Genomic DNA, 15,443 nt, shown 5'->3' on the forward strand with positions numbered 1-15,443 from the left:
GAACATGATCCAATCATACCTCCTGATTATTATCATGCCTGGAATTTAGGTTGCATTTATCAGATGTACATGAGTCCTTCACTGGCATGTCTTTACAGATCTTCTTCATAGTTTTCATATTCTTGCATAATCTACTTGTAGGCTACTCCATTTCAGCTTTGGGAAAAAAGAAAAGTTAGTATTCCGACTATTACGTTTCTTTGCGCCAATATTGTAACTACTTTGTCTTTCAGTATTACATCTTGGTTTTGTAGTAACAAGCCCGGTGACAAATCTAGTGACTTTATGAGCAGATGTTAGTGGCTGTCCGGCACTTGATATAGCTCTCCACCATACACAGCAACTTCACATTATTTATATGAGTTGAGAATAAACGTTTACTAAACATACTGCGTGAAGACGCTAGAGATAAGCAGTCAATATTGTAATACTTTTGTACGATTAAGTTTGGTATTGAAATTGTTAGCATTGGTATTGAAAGCACCAATCACTGATCACTAGGATTACCTCATAATGATGCTGATATTCAGTCACCAATACCCAGTGTTCCTAATATCGCTTTTAGCAATGCGTATTGTCCCAAAGCATTTTTAAATAAATAAATAAATTCCAAACAAATTTTTAATGTATGAATGTTTTTTTTCCCTTAACGTACAAGCGGGTGATAATAGTGGTGATGGTGGTGTGGAAAAACTCCCTGAAACTTCATAAGAAAGAAACCTTGAGACGAACCAAACCCAAAAAGGAACCCAACGTCATGAGCAAGTTAATTATGTTTGTTGGAACCTCTTACAGTAAACTATTCGCAACACTGAATCAAGTCTGCACTTGTTTTCATTCAGTGACTCATCGTGGTTTAACTACTTGCTGAAGGTTTCTCACTGAAGCCTTGTGCTTTTCAGGTTTTTCAATTATTATATGGTTTGGTTTTTTTACATTCAATAAAACTGGACAAGCGAGAAAACACGTGGGGCATGGGACTAAAAAACAGGTTTGTCCATGTAACCACACAGTTTCACTTTTATTTATTGTAGATTTTTTAATGATGGAGTTTCACTTTCACACACCCAAAGCACCTGTAAAAAGTCTTGAGTCTTTGATGGTTTGTGAGATACCTGCATGTCCCTTTTTTTCTATGCAACAAACTTAAACGCACATAAGAATTAAACAGTGAATGAATGGAAGAAACTTCTGTGGAACATTTTTGTCTCGACCAGAAGAACTTGTGTAAGATGGAGATCAGGAAAGACGATGTGATCAGATTGACTCACCCCCACACTCACACATGGAGGTGGAAGTTTAATGGTTTGGGGTTGTTTTTGGAGCAGAGAAGGTTAGAGACTTATTCTGAAAAGTGAAAGCAATCCTGAACCAAAATGACTTCCATTCCATACTTCAACACCATGTTAAAGCCTTGAGCAAGTCAACTAACGCTTATCTGTTCAGTTGAACAATGTTATGAAATGAAAGTCGCTCTGGATAAGATATGATCTGCCAAATGCAACCAATCTAAACATACTAAAAGGATGGTCTATGTTTCTTTCATGTTCTACATGTTCTAACAGGTTTGAAACATTGCTGCTCTTCCCAAAAACAGCAACACCCATGTACCTCATACTGCACTGCTTCACTGATACCTCCATCATCTACCACTGCACCACTGATCCCACCATTACTGTTCTTGCACCAAGATGGTGGAACAAACGTCCACATGATGTACGAATAGCTTCAGCAGTCTTTAAACAATCTACACTCCATGCCCTAGAGCCGTGGGCATGAAGCCAGGGCCTCCATAACCGCAACAAACCTATACACTAGTTCACCAATCAAGACGGGTAGCGTAAGACTAAGCTCTTTGTCACACACCTACAGTGGTACCAGTAATTATCACCGTTTAAATGTGGCTTCCACCCTCTGAATGAACAGACCGTGTACAGTGAACAGTGAGTCCAACTTTTCTGCGTAGTACTTGATGGCGCCAAAAAACTAATACATCCCTCGGGGACTGCTAAGTGAAAAGATAAACAGGGATGCAAAGAAAGTGTGAGCTGTCATCATGTATTTTGATTATAATCAACTATTTAAAAAAAACTGTCTTTATCTGCCAATTTGCATCAACACCATTTAAAGATGGATCCTTATTTGCAGTCGGTTTATTCAAAACAACACGAGTACCGTGACACGTTAAGATGTTGCCAATGGCCATGGCCAAGGAAAAAGAAGAATAAGAGGGGGTCAAGATGACCTTTTATATATATATTTTTAAAATATTATATTTGTTTTTTATTGATTCTGAAAGGTGGCTGGAAGTAGGCAGAGGGACCTCAAATGTCTAGAATTTACCTGTTATTATTGTCTTCCTGACCTCCCATCTGAGGGACATGAACGAACTTCAGTTATTGCCAACTTTGGCTTTGTGTATATGCAAAGCAGCAAGGATTAAACAAATGATGTTTTTGTTGTTTTGTTTGTTTGTTTGTTTTGTTGTTGTTGCTTAAACCACATTTAGAGCCCAAGTTCTTTGCAGTATAAGTATGAATTACAGAATGAATGATATATTACATGTTTGTTTGAAATGCAAATTACACATTTTTGCAGTCAGTGTTTTTACTGTGAACCATTTCCAATCATAAAACAGCATTAAAACTTTAATAGGGAGATTTTACATTTCTTTGGAACTGTGACCAGTTAATGAATAATAATGATCATAATTATTTAAAATATAATTTTGTGTATTTTTGTAAAAGACATTATGCTTAATGGTACAGTTTCAATGTTGATTTACGAATATTTTTTAACCTTTTTAGCATTTAAATTTGTTTCAACATTATTTCAAATCACGGAATTTTGTGATAATTAAATTATTATATATGTATGTTTTTGTTTTATGTTACTATAAAGTCATAATGTACATCCCCAGGAAATATGACTCATCTCTCCATCACCCGACTTTACTCTGCTTTCCATATTAAAGCACAACATGCACATTTACATACAGTGCATACACTCTGAACTTCATACTAACTCATATCCGCTTCACTGGTCTGGCTCATCTTGTTCTTTTGTGTATAGGTTCAGGGTACAACATGTCCTTCTTTCTTATTGTATTTGTTTTCTTCTTACACCCCGCTACACCACGGCTCTACAAAAAATGTGTAATTAACTATATAAAATGAAAAAGATGTCAGGAAGAACCAAAAAAGCGTTTTTTAAAGTGATTCTGTAGAAGAATCATTGATGGTTCCCCAAGGAACCTATGAGCAAAAGATTCTTCACAGAATAATTTTTTCTATTGCTATATTGTGCAGTGTTCTATACATGTAAAATCTTCTCCACAGAACCATTCTGTGTGTGTGTGTGTGTGTGTGTGTGTGTGTGTGTGTGTGTGTAGATCTCAGTCACATGCCACTTTAACTGCACAATTAATGCTGGTTAATTACATAAAGAAAAAACACACAGTACACTTTAAGGAAATACAGCTGATCTCACCATCACACGTCTTTACTCTGCTTTCCATATACAAGCACAACATGTACGTATTGTTGATATAGAACTAGCATGAATGGCTCATTATAAAGAAGCTAACAGGGTCCTTTGGGGTTCGGGGGAACCTGTGATGGGTTCACAGAGGTTCTCTCTCTATGGACATTCTTTTTCACTCTCTCTCCTTTTCTCTCTCTCCACCTTCTTCTCTCTGCCACTCCTTCACACTTGTCAATTTAATTTTATTTGTTTATGCATGCTCTCTTTTTTTCTCTCTCTCTTATATGTATATATCTGTCTTTCTCAGTTCACTTTCTTGTTAAGGAAGCTCTTTTAACTGCACATTTTTTTTCATTTTCTCTCGTTCTCTCTCTCTCTCTTTCCCTCTCTCCTTTCTATCCTAAGAGTCACACCATGTTTACTTACCCCATGTGCCCTTTTTTTTTAAAACTACTGAAATATATTTTTTATTTGTATCTTTTTACACATTTGCATTACACAAATTTTTTCCATTCTCTAGATCACATATTGTTTCCCTGAGTTGTGCAATCCAATCTAATCGCATGCACTCATTTGCATCCTACCATGTGTGTAAAACCTAACCTGGCATATGCTACCTGTCTGAATCGTTTTTGTCATTTGTTTATTTTTTTTTTATGTCACAGCAACCCACAACATTCAGCACTCCTATATAAATAACATGGGCGGTCCACATGGTTTCACTTTACCTTGCTTTCCTTTCCAGATAACATCAGTAACACTGGTATTTTTTTAGGGGGTGGTTTGCATGTGTTTGTTTCTTCTGTTGGTCGTTCATGGAGAGCAAGCAGGAAATAACACCTTTACATTCCACAGAACTGCTTTTACTTTGATAGACATCCTCTTCCTCGCAGCAGTCCTGCCAAGGAAACCTGAGAGACAAGTCTTATGCTTTAAACACAAGCGGAATCAGTTGTGATTTATACACACCGTTTATTTTATGATGACTTCGATTTCATTTTAATCTGAAACTGATCCTCATCATAAACACAAGGTAAATAAAGAAAGCTTGTAATTGGAATAGACAATGGGGACCTTAATTCTACTTCTCCAAGCATTTCTACTTCTCTTTGGTTTTGTCTTCTCTGAATCATCTGGTAAGTTTGTTGCTTATAATTCATTCTATTCAGCAAACTAACATTATGTCTGGAAAATTGTCTTTACATGTAAAAAAAAAAAATCATGGTACATGCCTAAATATGTAAAAAATAAATACATATGTTTCATTTCCATGCTTGTTGTAAACCCATGCTTTCTCCAAGACGGTGCTCAAATCCACTCGTCTTTCCTTTTAGATTTTACATAAATTTTCTATTGTGTTTATTTTTCCCTCATTGTTATTCTTTGTTGTCTGTCCCAAATGTACATAATTGAATTTGTTGTCTTGCATGTTAACGCTATGTACGTAAAAGATACATTATATAAGCAAAAGTTTTGGAACACCTGACTTTTCCAGCCATATGTGATTCTTCCCCAAACTGTTAGCACAAAGTTTAAGTCACGCAATTGTATCGGACATGTTTGGTTCAGGAACTTTATTTTAATATCTCCTTTACATTTGTTGGAAGTGTGTGAAAGATCTCCTGCTATAGAGCTATAAACATTATCGAACACCTTTGGGATGTTTAACAGTGTTGAGGTCAGATGTAGGTACTAATGTAGGGGAGGTGGACCTTCTGACTTCACCAACATCAGTACATGACTTTACTAACATCCCTGCAACTACATGACCACAAATCCACAAAATTACATTCCATAATTTAGTGGAACATCTTCCAAAAAAGAGTAGAGGTGATTATACCAGCAATAAATATGGAATGAATGCACAAACCAATCTTATGGTCCGGTGTCCAGAAACTTTTGCTTATAGTGATCTTTGGATCACTAGATTTTTTCCCCCACTTTTTAAAACAGTTGATTTAGTCTTATTGTAAGAAATAGAATGAATTTGGGAAAAAGTTGAGACCTGAGAGCAATTACATTTATGAAATTTGGACAGATGCCCAGGAGAAACTCACATTTATTCCATTTGAGGCAGTAGAGGGTTATATAATGGAATATCCAGACAAACCCAAAAGGTTGAACAAGTTGATTTCAAGAATTTCAAGAATTTCAAGAGTTGATTTGTTCATGATTCTACATGAATTAGACTCACCGCTCCTTCAAGTGTTTTGTGTTACGGTTATGCGATTTTTCGAGGTTTTTAAAAAACCTCACATTTAATTAACTGGTTCATTTACTGGTTCACTTCTATTTCTGTTGCCTCAGAGAGAGCTGAACCCCATGCATTTACCACTGAGGGTTGAAGAAAAGACTTCAAAAATCAAATATAAACAGAAAACTAAGTCACACATTTATTTTTTAATTGGTCAACATATTTCTGCCACTTCACTGAATTATTGTTGGTGCCACTGAGACTTCCAGATAAACCGCCATGTTTCTGACACCTCAAACTTTTTCCCAGAGTCTCTGCAATGCTTTAACGATTACGACACCGAGCTGAAGTGCAGTTTGACCCCGGCTGTATCTGAGATCTGTTCTGAATACAGACTCAAAGCCTTATTAGGAACCCACCACAGGTTAGTTTGGAGAGTAAAAAAAAAAGTGATTTCTTTATAAATGAATTCTTAGTGTATTTGTTTTTTGGTATTTATATGGTCCTTCTTTCTCTGTAATGTTGCAGATTTTGCCATTTTGAAGAAACCCATCTCGGCACATGCGAATGTAGAATCGATTTACCAGGGTTTGTCATTGGCGAGGATCTGAAAATTTACCTGTGGAAAGAAGGCAAGATTTGGCGGCTAATAACGATCAGTACTGGAAATAGCAGTAAGTGAATTAGGGTTTACTGAAATTTGCATGAATGTTCACTGGTACTCAACTATTCGTTTGTTTTTAGTTCATTTATTAGTGCATTTATCAAACAGCACTACAGCTCACAGACATACACAGAGTACAAAATGTACAGTATTTCTTTTCAGTTTTATATGCATTGCTTTTTTGTGACAATGGACTATTTGTCACAAATTAGCTTGTACACGTATAAATAGATCAAAAGTGTAAATATATAATTCATAAATTAGTTCCTATAGGTATTGTTAGTCTCTAATGAATGAACCAGAGTTCAGGGAAAAACTCCCTGAGACTTAATGAGGAAAAGGAAAACTTGAAAGGAATCAGATTTTGAAAAGGGAACTCATCCTTATTTTCATCATTCTGGATGGTAACAACTGCTTAATGATGGAGACTTAAATACAAAGTCTATTGCAGTCCAAACTTCTTCATGGTCTTTACCATTCACAATAATCTAAATCAGAAGTTTCCCACTGACAAAAACTTTGTCAGGGAATCAAATGGATCAGGTAAGTCCGGAGAAGCTTTCGGTCTCAATGCATTTTGGACTGAAAGAGTTGATACTGTACTTTACCACATGGGTCTTCAACCGGGGGTCCGTGACCCCTAGGGCTTTCACAGCGGTACTGCAGGGGGTCCGCTAATTAATGTTGAATCACAAATAATTTTTTGATTAAAGAAAAATTTACATGGGTAAAAACATCAAAGATTAAATATTGAATTTAAAAAACATTATCATTATTACATTAAAGTTCTATTAAAATTAAAGCTGATGTTCATGTAAATGTATAATTGTCTACCTGACAGTAAAAGGAAAATGTATGAAACTGCAAATCGATTAAAATAAAAATCAACTGTGAAAAAAAAAGGGTCCATGACCTGAAAAACGTTGAAGTCCCCTGCTGTAGCACAACCGCTAACTGATCATGGATGGAAAATAGTAATGAGAGTGAAGTTTAGAGCTCTGTCTTGGTGGTTTTTGGTCTGCTCTATACAGCGCTTGCTTTAGTAGCATGTGCTTGCGTGTGATCAGACCTTAAACTAGATAAACAAGATTAGATAATAGTGGCAGGTAACATTTCGATTGCGGTAGTATTCACTCAAACACAATGCTAGCTCTACAGGTGCCAAAAATAATTGCAGGGGGAATTTACCCATGAGCAAGCAGCAGGTGTGGGCTTTAGTCAGTGATAAAAATACGTTTCCTTGTCCTATGCAATATAAGTTTTAATTTGGTTTCCTCATATTCCGATTAACAAAGTCGAAAGCTGTTGCTGCTTTCTTCACTGCTTGACTAGTCATAGAGGTGACCAGCACATATATTCATTAACTAGTTCATGCGAGCCTCAGTTTATCCTAAAAGGTACTCTATATCTAATATCTTCATATCCTTATGTATATATTTTTTCTCTCAATGCAGTCAAGCCCAGAAGACCGATCATCACATCAGTCGTTCAGAAGGCAAACCGAGACATTTTAGTTACCGTGAACACCACCTACACAAAACAACCCTTTTCAGACTCCTTGATGGTGGAGCTAAATTACAAGATTGATGGAAGCGATGAAAAAGTAAGTCACCTCACATTCCTGGGAGAACAATCCCAAAGATAGGACGCATTTGGTGAATGAAAAGCTTTTGTACTCTTCATACAGGAGACAACGCTATTGCAGAAAGGTTCCAATGTACATGAGATTCATGTCAGAAACCTTCAACCAAATTCCAGATATGTTCTGAGAGCGAGAGTGAAATCGAGCTACCCTTTTAATCATACGTTCAGCGAATACAGTGAACCGATTACATTCGAAACACGTAAGTTTGACCCAGCATTATTGTGTGTGTGTGTGTGTGTGTGTGTGTGTGTTTACATTTTTTAATTGGTCAACATATTTCTGCCACTTCACCGAATTATTGTTGGTGCCACTGAGACTTCCAGATAAACCGCTATGTTTCTGACGCCTCAAACTTTTTTCCAGAGTCTCTGCAATGCTATAACGATTACGACACCGAGCTGAAGTGCAGTTTGACCCCGGCTGTATCTGAGATCTGTTCTGAATACAGACTCAAAGCCTTAATAGAAACCCACCACAGGTTAGATCGGTAGGTAAAAAAAGAAGTGATTTTTTTTCATGAATGAATTCTTAGTGTATTTTTTATTTTTATTTATATGGTCCTTCTTTCTCTGTAATGTTGCAGATTTTGCCATTTTGAAGAAACCCATCTCGGTACATGTGAATGTAGAATCGATTTCCCGGGGTTCGTCATTGGCGAGGATCTTAAAATAAACCTGTCGAAAGAAGACAATGTTTGGTGGCCAATAACGATCAGTACTGGAAATAGCAGTAAGTGAATTAGGGTTTACTGAAATTTGCATGAATGTTCACTGGTACTCAACTAGTTGTTTGTTTTTTAGTTCATTTATTAGTGCATTTATCAAACAGCACTACAGCTCACAGACATACACAGAGTACAAAATGTACAGTATTTCTTTTCAGTTTTATATGCATTGCTTTTTTTGTGACAATGGACTATTTGTTTTGACAAAGCTTCTTCATGGTCTTTACCATTTACAATAATCTAAATCTGAAGTTTGCCACTGACAAAAACTATGTCAGGAAATCAAGATGGATCAGGTAAGTTCGGAAAAGCTTTCAGTCCCAATGCTTTTTGGACTGAAAGAGTTGATACTATACTTTAGCACATGGGTCTTCAACCGGGGGTCCGCGACCCCTAGGGCTTCCACGGCGGTACTGCATGGGGTCCGCTAATTAATGTTGAATCACAAATAATTTTTTGTTTGAAAAAATTAAAAAACATGGGTAAAAACATCAAAGATAAAATATTATACAATATAAAATATATAATACATTAAAGTTCTAATAAAATTAAAGCTGATGTTCATGTAAATGAATAATTGTCCACCTGACAGTTAAAGAAAAATGTATGAAACTGCAAATCTATTAAAATAAATGACAACTGTGAAAAAAAAAGGGTCCTTGACCTGAAAAACGTTGAAGTTCCCTGCTGTAGCACAACCGCTAACTGATCATGGATGGAAAATAGTGATGGGAGTGATATTTAGAGCTGTGTCTTGGTGGTTTTTGGTCTGCTCTATACAGCGCTTGCTTTAGTAGCAGGTGCTTGCGTGTGATCAGACCTTAAACTAGATAAACAAGATTAGATAATAGTGGCAGGCAACCTTTCGATTGCGGTAGTATTCACTCAAACACAATGCCAGCTCTACGGCTAACAACAATATTTGCAGGAGGGATTTATTCATGAGTTAGCAGCAGGTGTGGGCTTTTAGTCATGCAGAGTGATAAAAATACGTTTCCTTGTCCTATGCCAGTTTTTAACTGATTTCCTCATATTCCGATTAACAAAGTTCAAAGCTGTTGCTGCTTTCTTCACCGCTTGACTAGTCGTGAAGGTGACTAGCACATATGTTCATTAACTAGTTCATGCGAGCCTCAGTTTATCCTGAAAGGTACTCTATATCTCATATCCTCACATCCTCATGTATATATTTTTTCTCTCAATGCAGTCAAGCCCAGAAGACCGATCATCACATCAGTCGTTCAGAAGGCAAACCGAGACATTTTAATTGAGGTGAACACCACCTACACAAAACAACCCTTTTCAGACTCCTTGATGGTGGAGCTAAATTACAAGATTGATGGAAGCGATGAAAAAGTAAGTCACCTCACATTCCTGAGAGAACAATCCCAAAGATAGGACGCATTCGGTGAATGAAAAGCTTTTATACTCTTCATACAGGAGACAACGCTATTGCAGGAAGATTCCACTGTACATGAGATTCTTGGCAGGAACCTTCAACCAAATTCCAGATATGTTCTGAGAGCGAGAGTGAAATCAAGCTACCCTTTTAATCATACGTTCAGCGACTACAGTGAACCGATTACATTCGAAACACGTAAGTTTGACCCAGCATTATTGTGTGTGTGTGTGAGAACCCGTTTAAGCAGTGTGTTTAACAGAAACATATGTCTTTGTGTCCTGCAGCAATATCATTTCAAAACACCCTCAAGATAATAATCCCCATTTTATGTCTCATTCTGATCATTTGTATATCCTCCATCTACTTCTGGTTTTACAGGTAAGACATCTTTTGTGTGTGTGTGTGTGTGTGTGTGTGTGTGTGTGTTTGTTTTTTAAATGGGTTTGGTCATAATCAGCATCCTGTATCTTGTCAGGTCAGATTTCACGCATGCATTTCAGAGACATGAGGCATGCTGGACTTATCCTTGAGATCTCGCTGTGCTTGAATGCTTACAGGCTCGACACGCACCACTATTGTTTTTACCTGAAGGACCGTCAGATAATAAGTGCCTTTTTTATTTTTTTAAAATAGGCCAAATATTGAACCTTTTGGCAGTAGAAAAACGTAAATGCGCTTTTTAAAAAATAACTTTTTTAGTAATAAAGCTACTAGTTAAAGGTGTTTTAATACCGATCTAAGATCGACAACTTTCTGTGCAACTACGCAGTCAGATTACTCACCTCTCTGCTGCCCCCCAGTGTTCATCTTAGAAACCAAACAAACGCCTAAACTGGTTCAACTCTTTACCACTAAATACTTATTATCGAGCTCATCAGTTTTGCGTCTTTACTTCTACTTAGACTTTAAAACCCATGTCTTGCATTTGTGTCACATTGTATATCCAACATTTTGTTCCATCCAGTGTGAGACAACTATTGTACACATTTTCTTATGAACTTACCGTTTTACATGTGGTGTAACTTGTACGGTGAATACAGGGATTTTAATGAATAGGTTGAGGCACAAAATTAATTTGGAGACAAACTGGAGGGGAAAAAAAGCTCAAATGAGAAATAGGATGAACAAAAGCACCAGGAGTTACACCAACAGCTTCATTATTAGTAGAGATGCACCACAGTTGTATGTAATTCCCCTTGTTTACTCTAAAAACTATTCATTCAGATTCATGTAAATAAATACAATCTGTAAATAACTAATCTTCTGGCACTACTTTATCTCTGTCTGTGAGATTTGGAGCAGCAGAATTGTAAATGAAACGATATAACGATCCCCTGGTGGTCTAGTGGTTAAGATGCAGCGCTCTCACCCCTGCGACCCGGGTTCGATCCCCGGTCAGGGAACCATCCCCAGCCACTCTCAGTGCCGGTCCCAAGCCCGGATAAATTGGGGAGGGTTGCGTTAGGAAGGGCATCCAGCGTAAAACATGTGCCAAATCAAACGTGCGGAGGATCCGCTGTGGCGACCCCTAATGGGAGAAGCTGAAAGAAAGTTTATATATATATATATATATATACCTTACACCATTATAATTCTCTCCACTTCACCTTGGGCATACAGCATAAACCTGAGAAAATGTAGCCCTCACATGGTTTGTCATGTGATCACAATGCCATGGTAGTGGCTGTTTTCTGTAGTTTGTATTTGAATTACCTTCTTTATTGTGACAACATGGCTTAAATTAGGGTCTATTTCTATTTTGGTCGTTCTGAACAAGTCATTATGAACAAGCACAAACTTTCGTTGTTCATAACATCATGGTCATTATGAACTAGCAAAAACATTGACATTTTATTATGGTGAATTCTGTCTCATTGGTCACATAAATTAAAATAAAAAACTCACAAAGTTTTCCCATTTTGGTTGCTTTTTAAAATATATATATATATATTTACCAGAATTTTTCACCTGAGATTATTTAAGTGCCTTTTTATTTCACCTCGAGGTGATTGCAATACCACATTTCTACCAGAGAGGTCTCTAAATCCCCTTTCACAAATCTCAACAACTATTGTCATGAATTTCTGAACTTCTCTTTCACATTCAAAACGACTTAAGTCAGTTATAAGTCTGAAACTTATAACTGTTGTTTGTTTGTTTTTGTTATTTCAGAGTGCTAAAACCATGGTGGGATGAGATTCCTACTCCCAAATTTACGACAAATTTTGTAAAACAGGTAAGTAATGCTAAACGTTTTTTCTCCAGTTACTCCATTATGGAGCATTTTGAAATCATTCATTTCTTTCTTATTTGTACTACAGAAACCCTAAAAAAAGTCAGAGATACACAAAAAGTTTACATTTAAAGAATTGATCTCGAATTTCTAAACCATAATAAAATTTAATTGGAGATTTGTTTATTAAGATTTAAAGAATCACTGTACAATTTCTGGTCAGTTGCTTATGTTAAAATGTAGGTAGACAATTGTGGTACTAAATTATTAGCAAAAAATAATACTTGTAGTTGTGGAGGTTTATTGTACAAAAGAACAAGATTTTTTATTTAATTCCTTCATCCTTTATCCTGTTCTCCTTCAGGTCCCACAGCTTCTGTCAATTCAATCCGAGTTTTCATCTGTCAATCCTGATTCCACGGCAAACCACATCAACAAGAAAATATGGTGATGCTGTCATCTTTTATGTGTTGGAATGTAAAAAAATCCATATATGTTTCGCTTCTGAAAATAATTTTGTTCCATCCACAGCCTGGAATCTTGTGAAGTCCAGGATCAAGACCGTCACTATGGTCTCATTCTGAAGAAAGACGTCGATTCGGCACCACTGATTTACTCCACGACGTGCTACGAGAGCATAAATGAGAACAGCTCTGAAAAGGTTCGGTTGGAACGTGAGAAGGATCATGAAGCTTTAATTATTGAACAAGCATTCGAAAATAAGTACTATTGGCAATCCAGCTCCAGTGGCATGTCCAAGCCAGCTGTAAGCAATGAGTTTACAAACATTCTGAGTGAGAACTTCCTGGTGTCGTCTAAGAACCTGGACCCTAAAATATATACGGATGTTAATTACAGTGTGTGGAACGGTTGTACAGACTCGGGAACCTCCAAAATGGTTAACATGATGCCCACTAACGAGAAGATGGATGTGGTTTTCGGATATCCAAGCATTTCTTGGAGCAATTCGATCATCGACGAGCCATTTAGCGGCAAGAAACTACAAGATGTTACGATTTGCAGCCATGATAGAATCGTAATGCCGGCAGACGAAGAGTATCAAGCTTTTTAAAGTATTGCTTGAAAAACTTTGATAGAATTCATTAGAACATCTCTCAGGGAAATATTACAGCAGATAGCGTGGCATTTTGCATATTGTTCCAGGCATTCAAATGGACTGGGTTTGATGTGATGGCTCACGGTGGAACGGTTTGAAGTATATTAATTGCTACATGTCACATTTCTTGGTATATTTGACTGCATTCCTATTTTAAACAAGATTGTTGAAGTACTTTATATATATATATATATATATATATATATATATATATATATATATATATATATATATATATATATATATATATATATATATATATATTATAATTCCATCCTCAGGTAGAATGTTCTGGATGTCGATAATGTTGTACTTGAATTTAACTGCTTAAATATCAGAAGAGAAAAACAACAATCCACCCATAACACATGTCATATGTCATAGAGCTGAAATGTTTATTTTTTTACATTAAAAGTTCAATTGTGCATTCATTTGCATTCAATGAATTTAAGCATTTTAAAAGGGGGAGTGGTGGCTCCAGCGGTTAAGGCGCTGGGTTGCCGATCGGAAGGTCTGGGGTTCAAGCCCCGGTATCGCCAAGCTGCTACTCTTGGGCCCTTGAGCAAGGCCCTTAACCCTCTATGCTCCGGGGGTCCCTTACGAGGGAAATATCAAGGTCCGTGACGTGGGGCCGCCTTCCCGTGGGCTCACCACCTGCAGGAGAGACCGTAAGGGATGGTGCTGTGAGGATTGGGCAGCAGTCGAAGGTGGGGGCCTGCTTAAACTGCTGCCCCCGCGACCCGAATTACGGATAAGCGGGAGAAAATGAATGAATTTAAGATAAATTTGATATAGAGTACGCCTCTGTAAACATGTTCCCAAAGTGTGGGGCGCGGCCCTCTAGCGGGGGAGTAAAGACATAACAGGTGGGGCGCAATGAACGGCAGGATTTATTTGTTTGTGTTCTTTATTAATCTTTAATGATAATTTTCTTTATTAAAAATAAAACAAACAATTAAGTCATTAATGCAAGTAAATTAAAACATCAGTTAGGGTACCTGGAAGAAAAAGTGGAACTATTGCATCATGGATAATGACCATAACCATTGGTGGCAGCAGACGCTTGGACGTTCCCTGTTGCAGGCATGTGGAGAAAAGCGAGAAAACAACGTTTGTTATGTCCAGATCACAAGAAAATTGCGTCTTGATCACGAGGAAAAAATAAAAATATATTATAATTAATGGCCTTAGGATTTTCGTAATTTTCAGATGTTGCTTCACTAAAAACAAATGACAGATCTCAGCTGGATGAAGAAGATGACTTGAGAGTGGCAGCATGAAGCCTGTAAACCCGTTTTAAAAAGATGTGCAGTGTAAAACAGGCTCATTGCAGCCACTAACGCAGTGATGAGACTCACAGATTGATGTTCTTTTTGTTCTTGACTTGTTCATCGTTATTGCCAAATGCATTTGCTCTTTTTTGATTATTATAATAATTTTTTGTACAGGTTGCAAAAAAAGTGTAAACACAACTACACGTTTATTTTCTCTATTTTCGCTATTTTATGTTATTAAATTCAATAAATTTTACATTTTTCAATTTTCATTAGTATTTAATTACCATATTTTTGGGGGTTATGGAGGATAGGTCAGGTGGGGCTTCCAAATCCACTCCCCTTTACAGAAAAAGTTTAAAAACAAATTCAATTCATGTCTCAAAGCAGCTTTACACAAATAAAGTGGTTAAAAGGTTGTATAAAAGAATGTGTATATTTATTGCCTATAAGTGTGTTCCTTAAAATTGTTTATGCCTGAAGAGCACTGCTAGAACAGAAGGTGGTTTGGGGTTCACTCCAGTATGCACGGGTTATTCTCTACTAAAAATGTTTGACAAAAGGACAAGCATTGACCCAGAGACAGAATCATGGACATTTAAGATGTGCATATGAGGAATCAGGGCTAGCGCTTTAGGGTTGGCTGTATCACAACCTGCTAAAAATGTTCATGTGGGCTGTACACCACCCAAAGCTCCCACACTCAA

The 15,443-nt window shown here is 37.0% G+C and overlaps 1 protein-coding gene across 2 annotated transcripts; it reads left to right on the top strand.

Moving 5' to 3' along the window:
* The first annotated feature begins 4,163 nt into the window (after positions 1 to 4,163).
* LOC310717105 (uncharacterized protein) lies at positions 4,164 to 13,908 on the top strand. Of its 2 annotated transcripts, XM_083524777.1 has the most exons (14): positions 4,166 to 4,516; positions 4,547 to 4,619; positions 5,987 to 6,101; positions 6,206 to 6,351; positions 7,796 to 7,944; positions 8,029 to 8,185; positions 8,350 to 8,473; positions 8,570 to 8,715; positions 9,918 to 10,066; positions 10,151 to 10,307; positions 10,397 to 10,490; positions 12,285 to 12,348; positions 12,710 to 12,792; positions 12,877 to 13,908. In XM_083524777.1, the coding sequence occupies exons 2-14, from the start codon at positions 4,550 to 4,552 to the stop codon at positions 13,415 to 13,417; spliced, it is 1,995 nt and encodes a 664-aa protein (XP_083380903.1). In that variant the 5' UTR covers positions 4,166 to 4,516; positions 4,547 to 4,549; the 3' UTR covers positions 13,418 to 13,908. The 2 variants fall into 2 exon arrangements, with proteins under 2 accessions (XP_083380904.1, XP_083380903.1); XM_083524778.1 differs by having other exon boundaries at positions 4,164 to 4,619; positions 8,350 to 8,464.
* Positions 13,909 to 15,443: the final 1,535 nt, after the last annotated feature.

The sequence above is a fragment of the Silurus aristotelis genome, assembly GCF_946808225.1.
Source record: "Silurus aristotelis genome assembly, chromosome: 22".
Lineage (NCBI taxonomy): Eukaryota > Metazoa > Chordata > Actinopteri > Siluriformes > Siluridae > Silurus > Silurus aristotelis.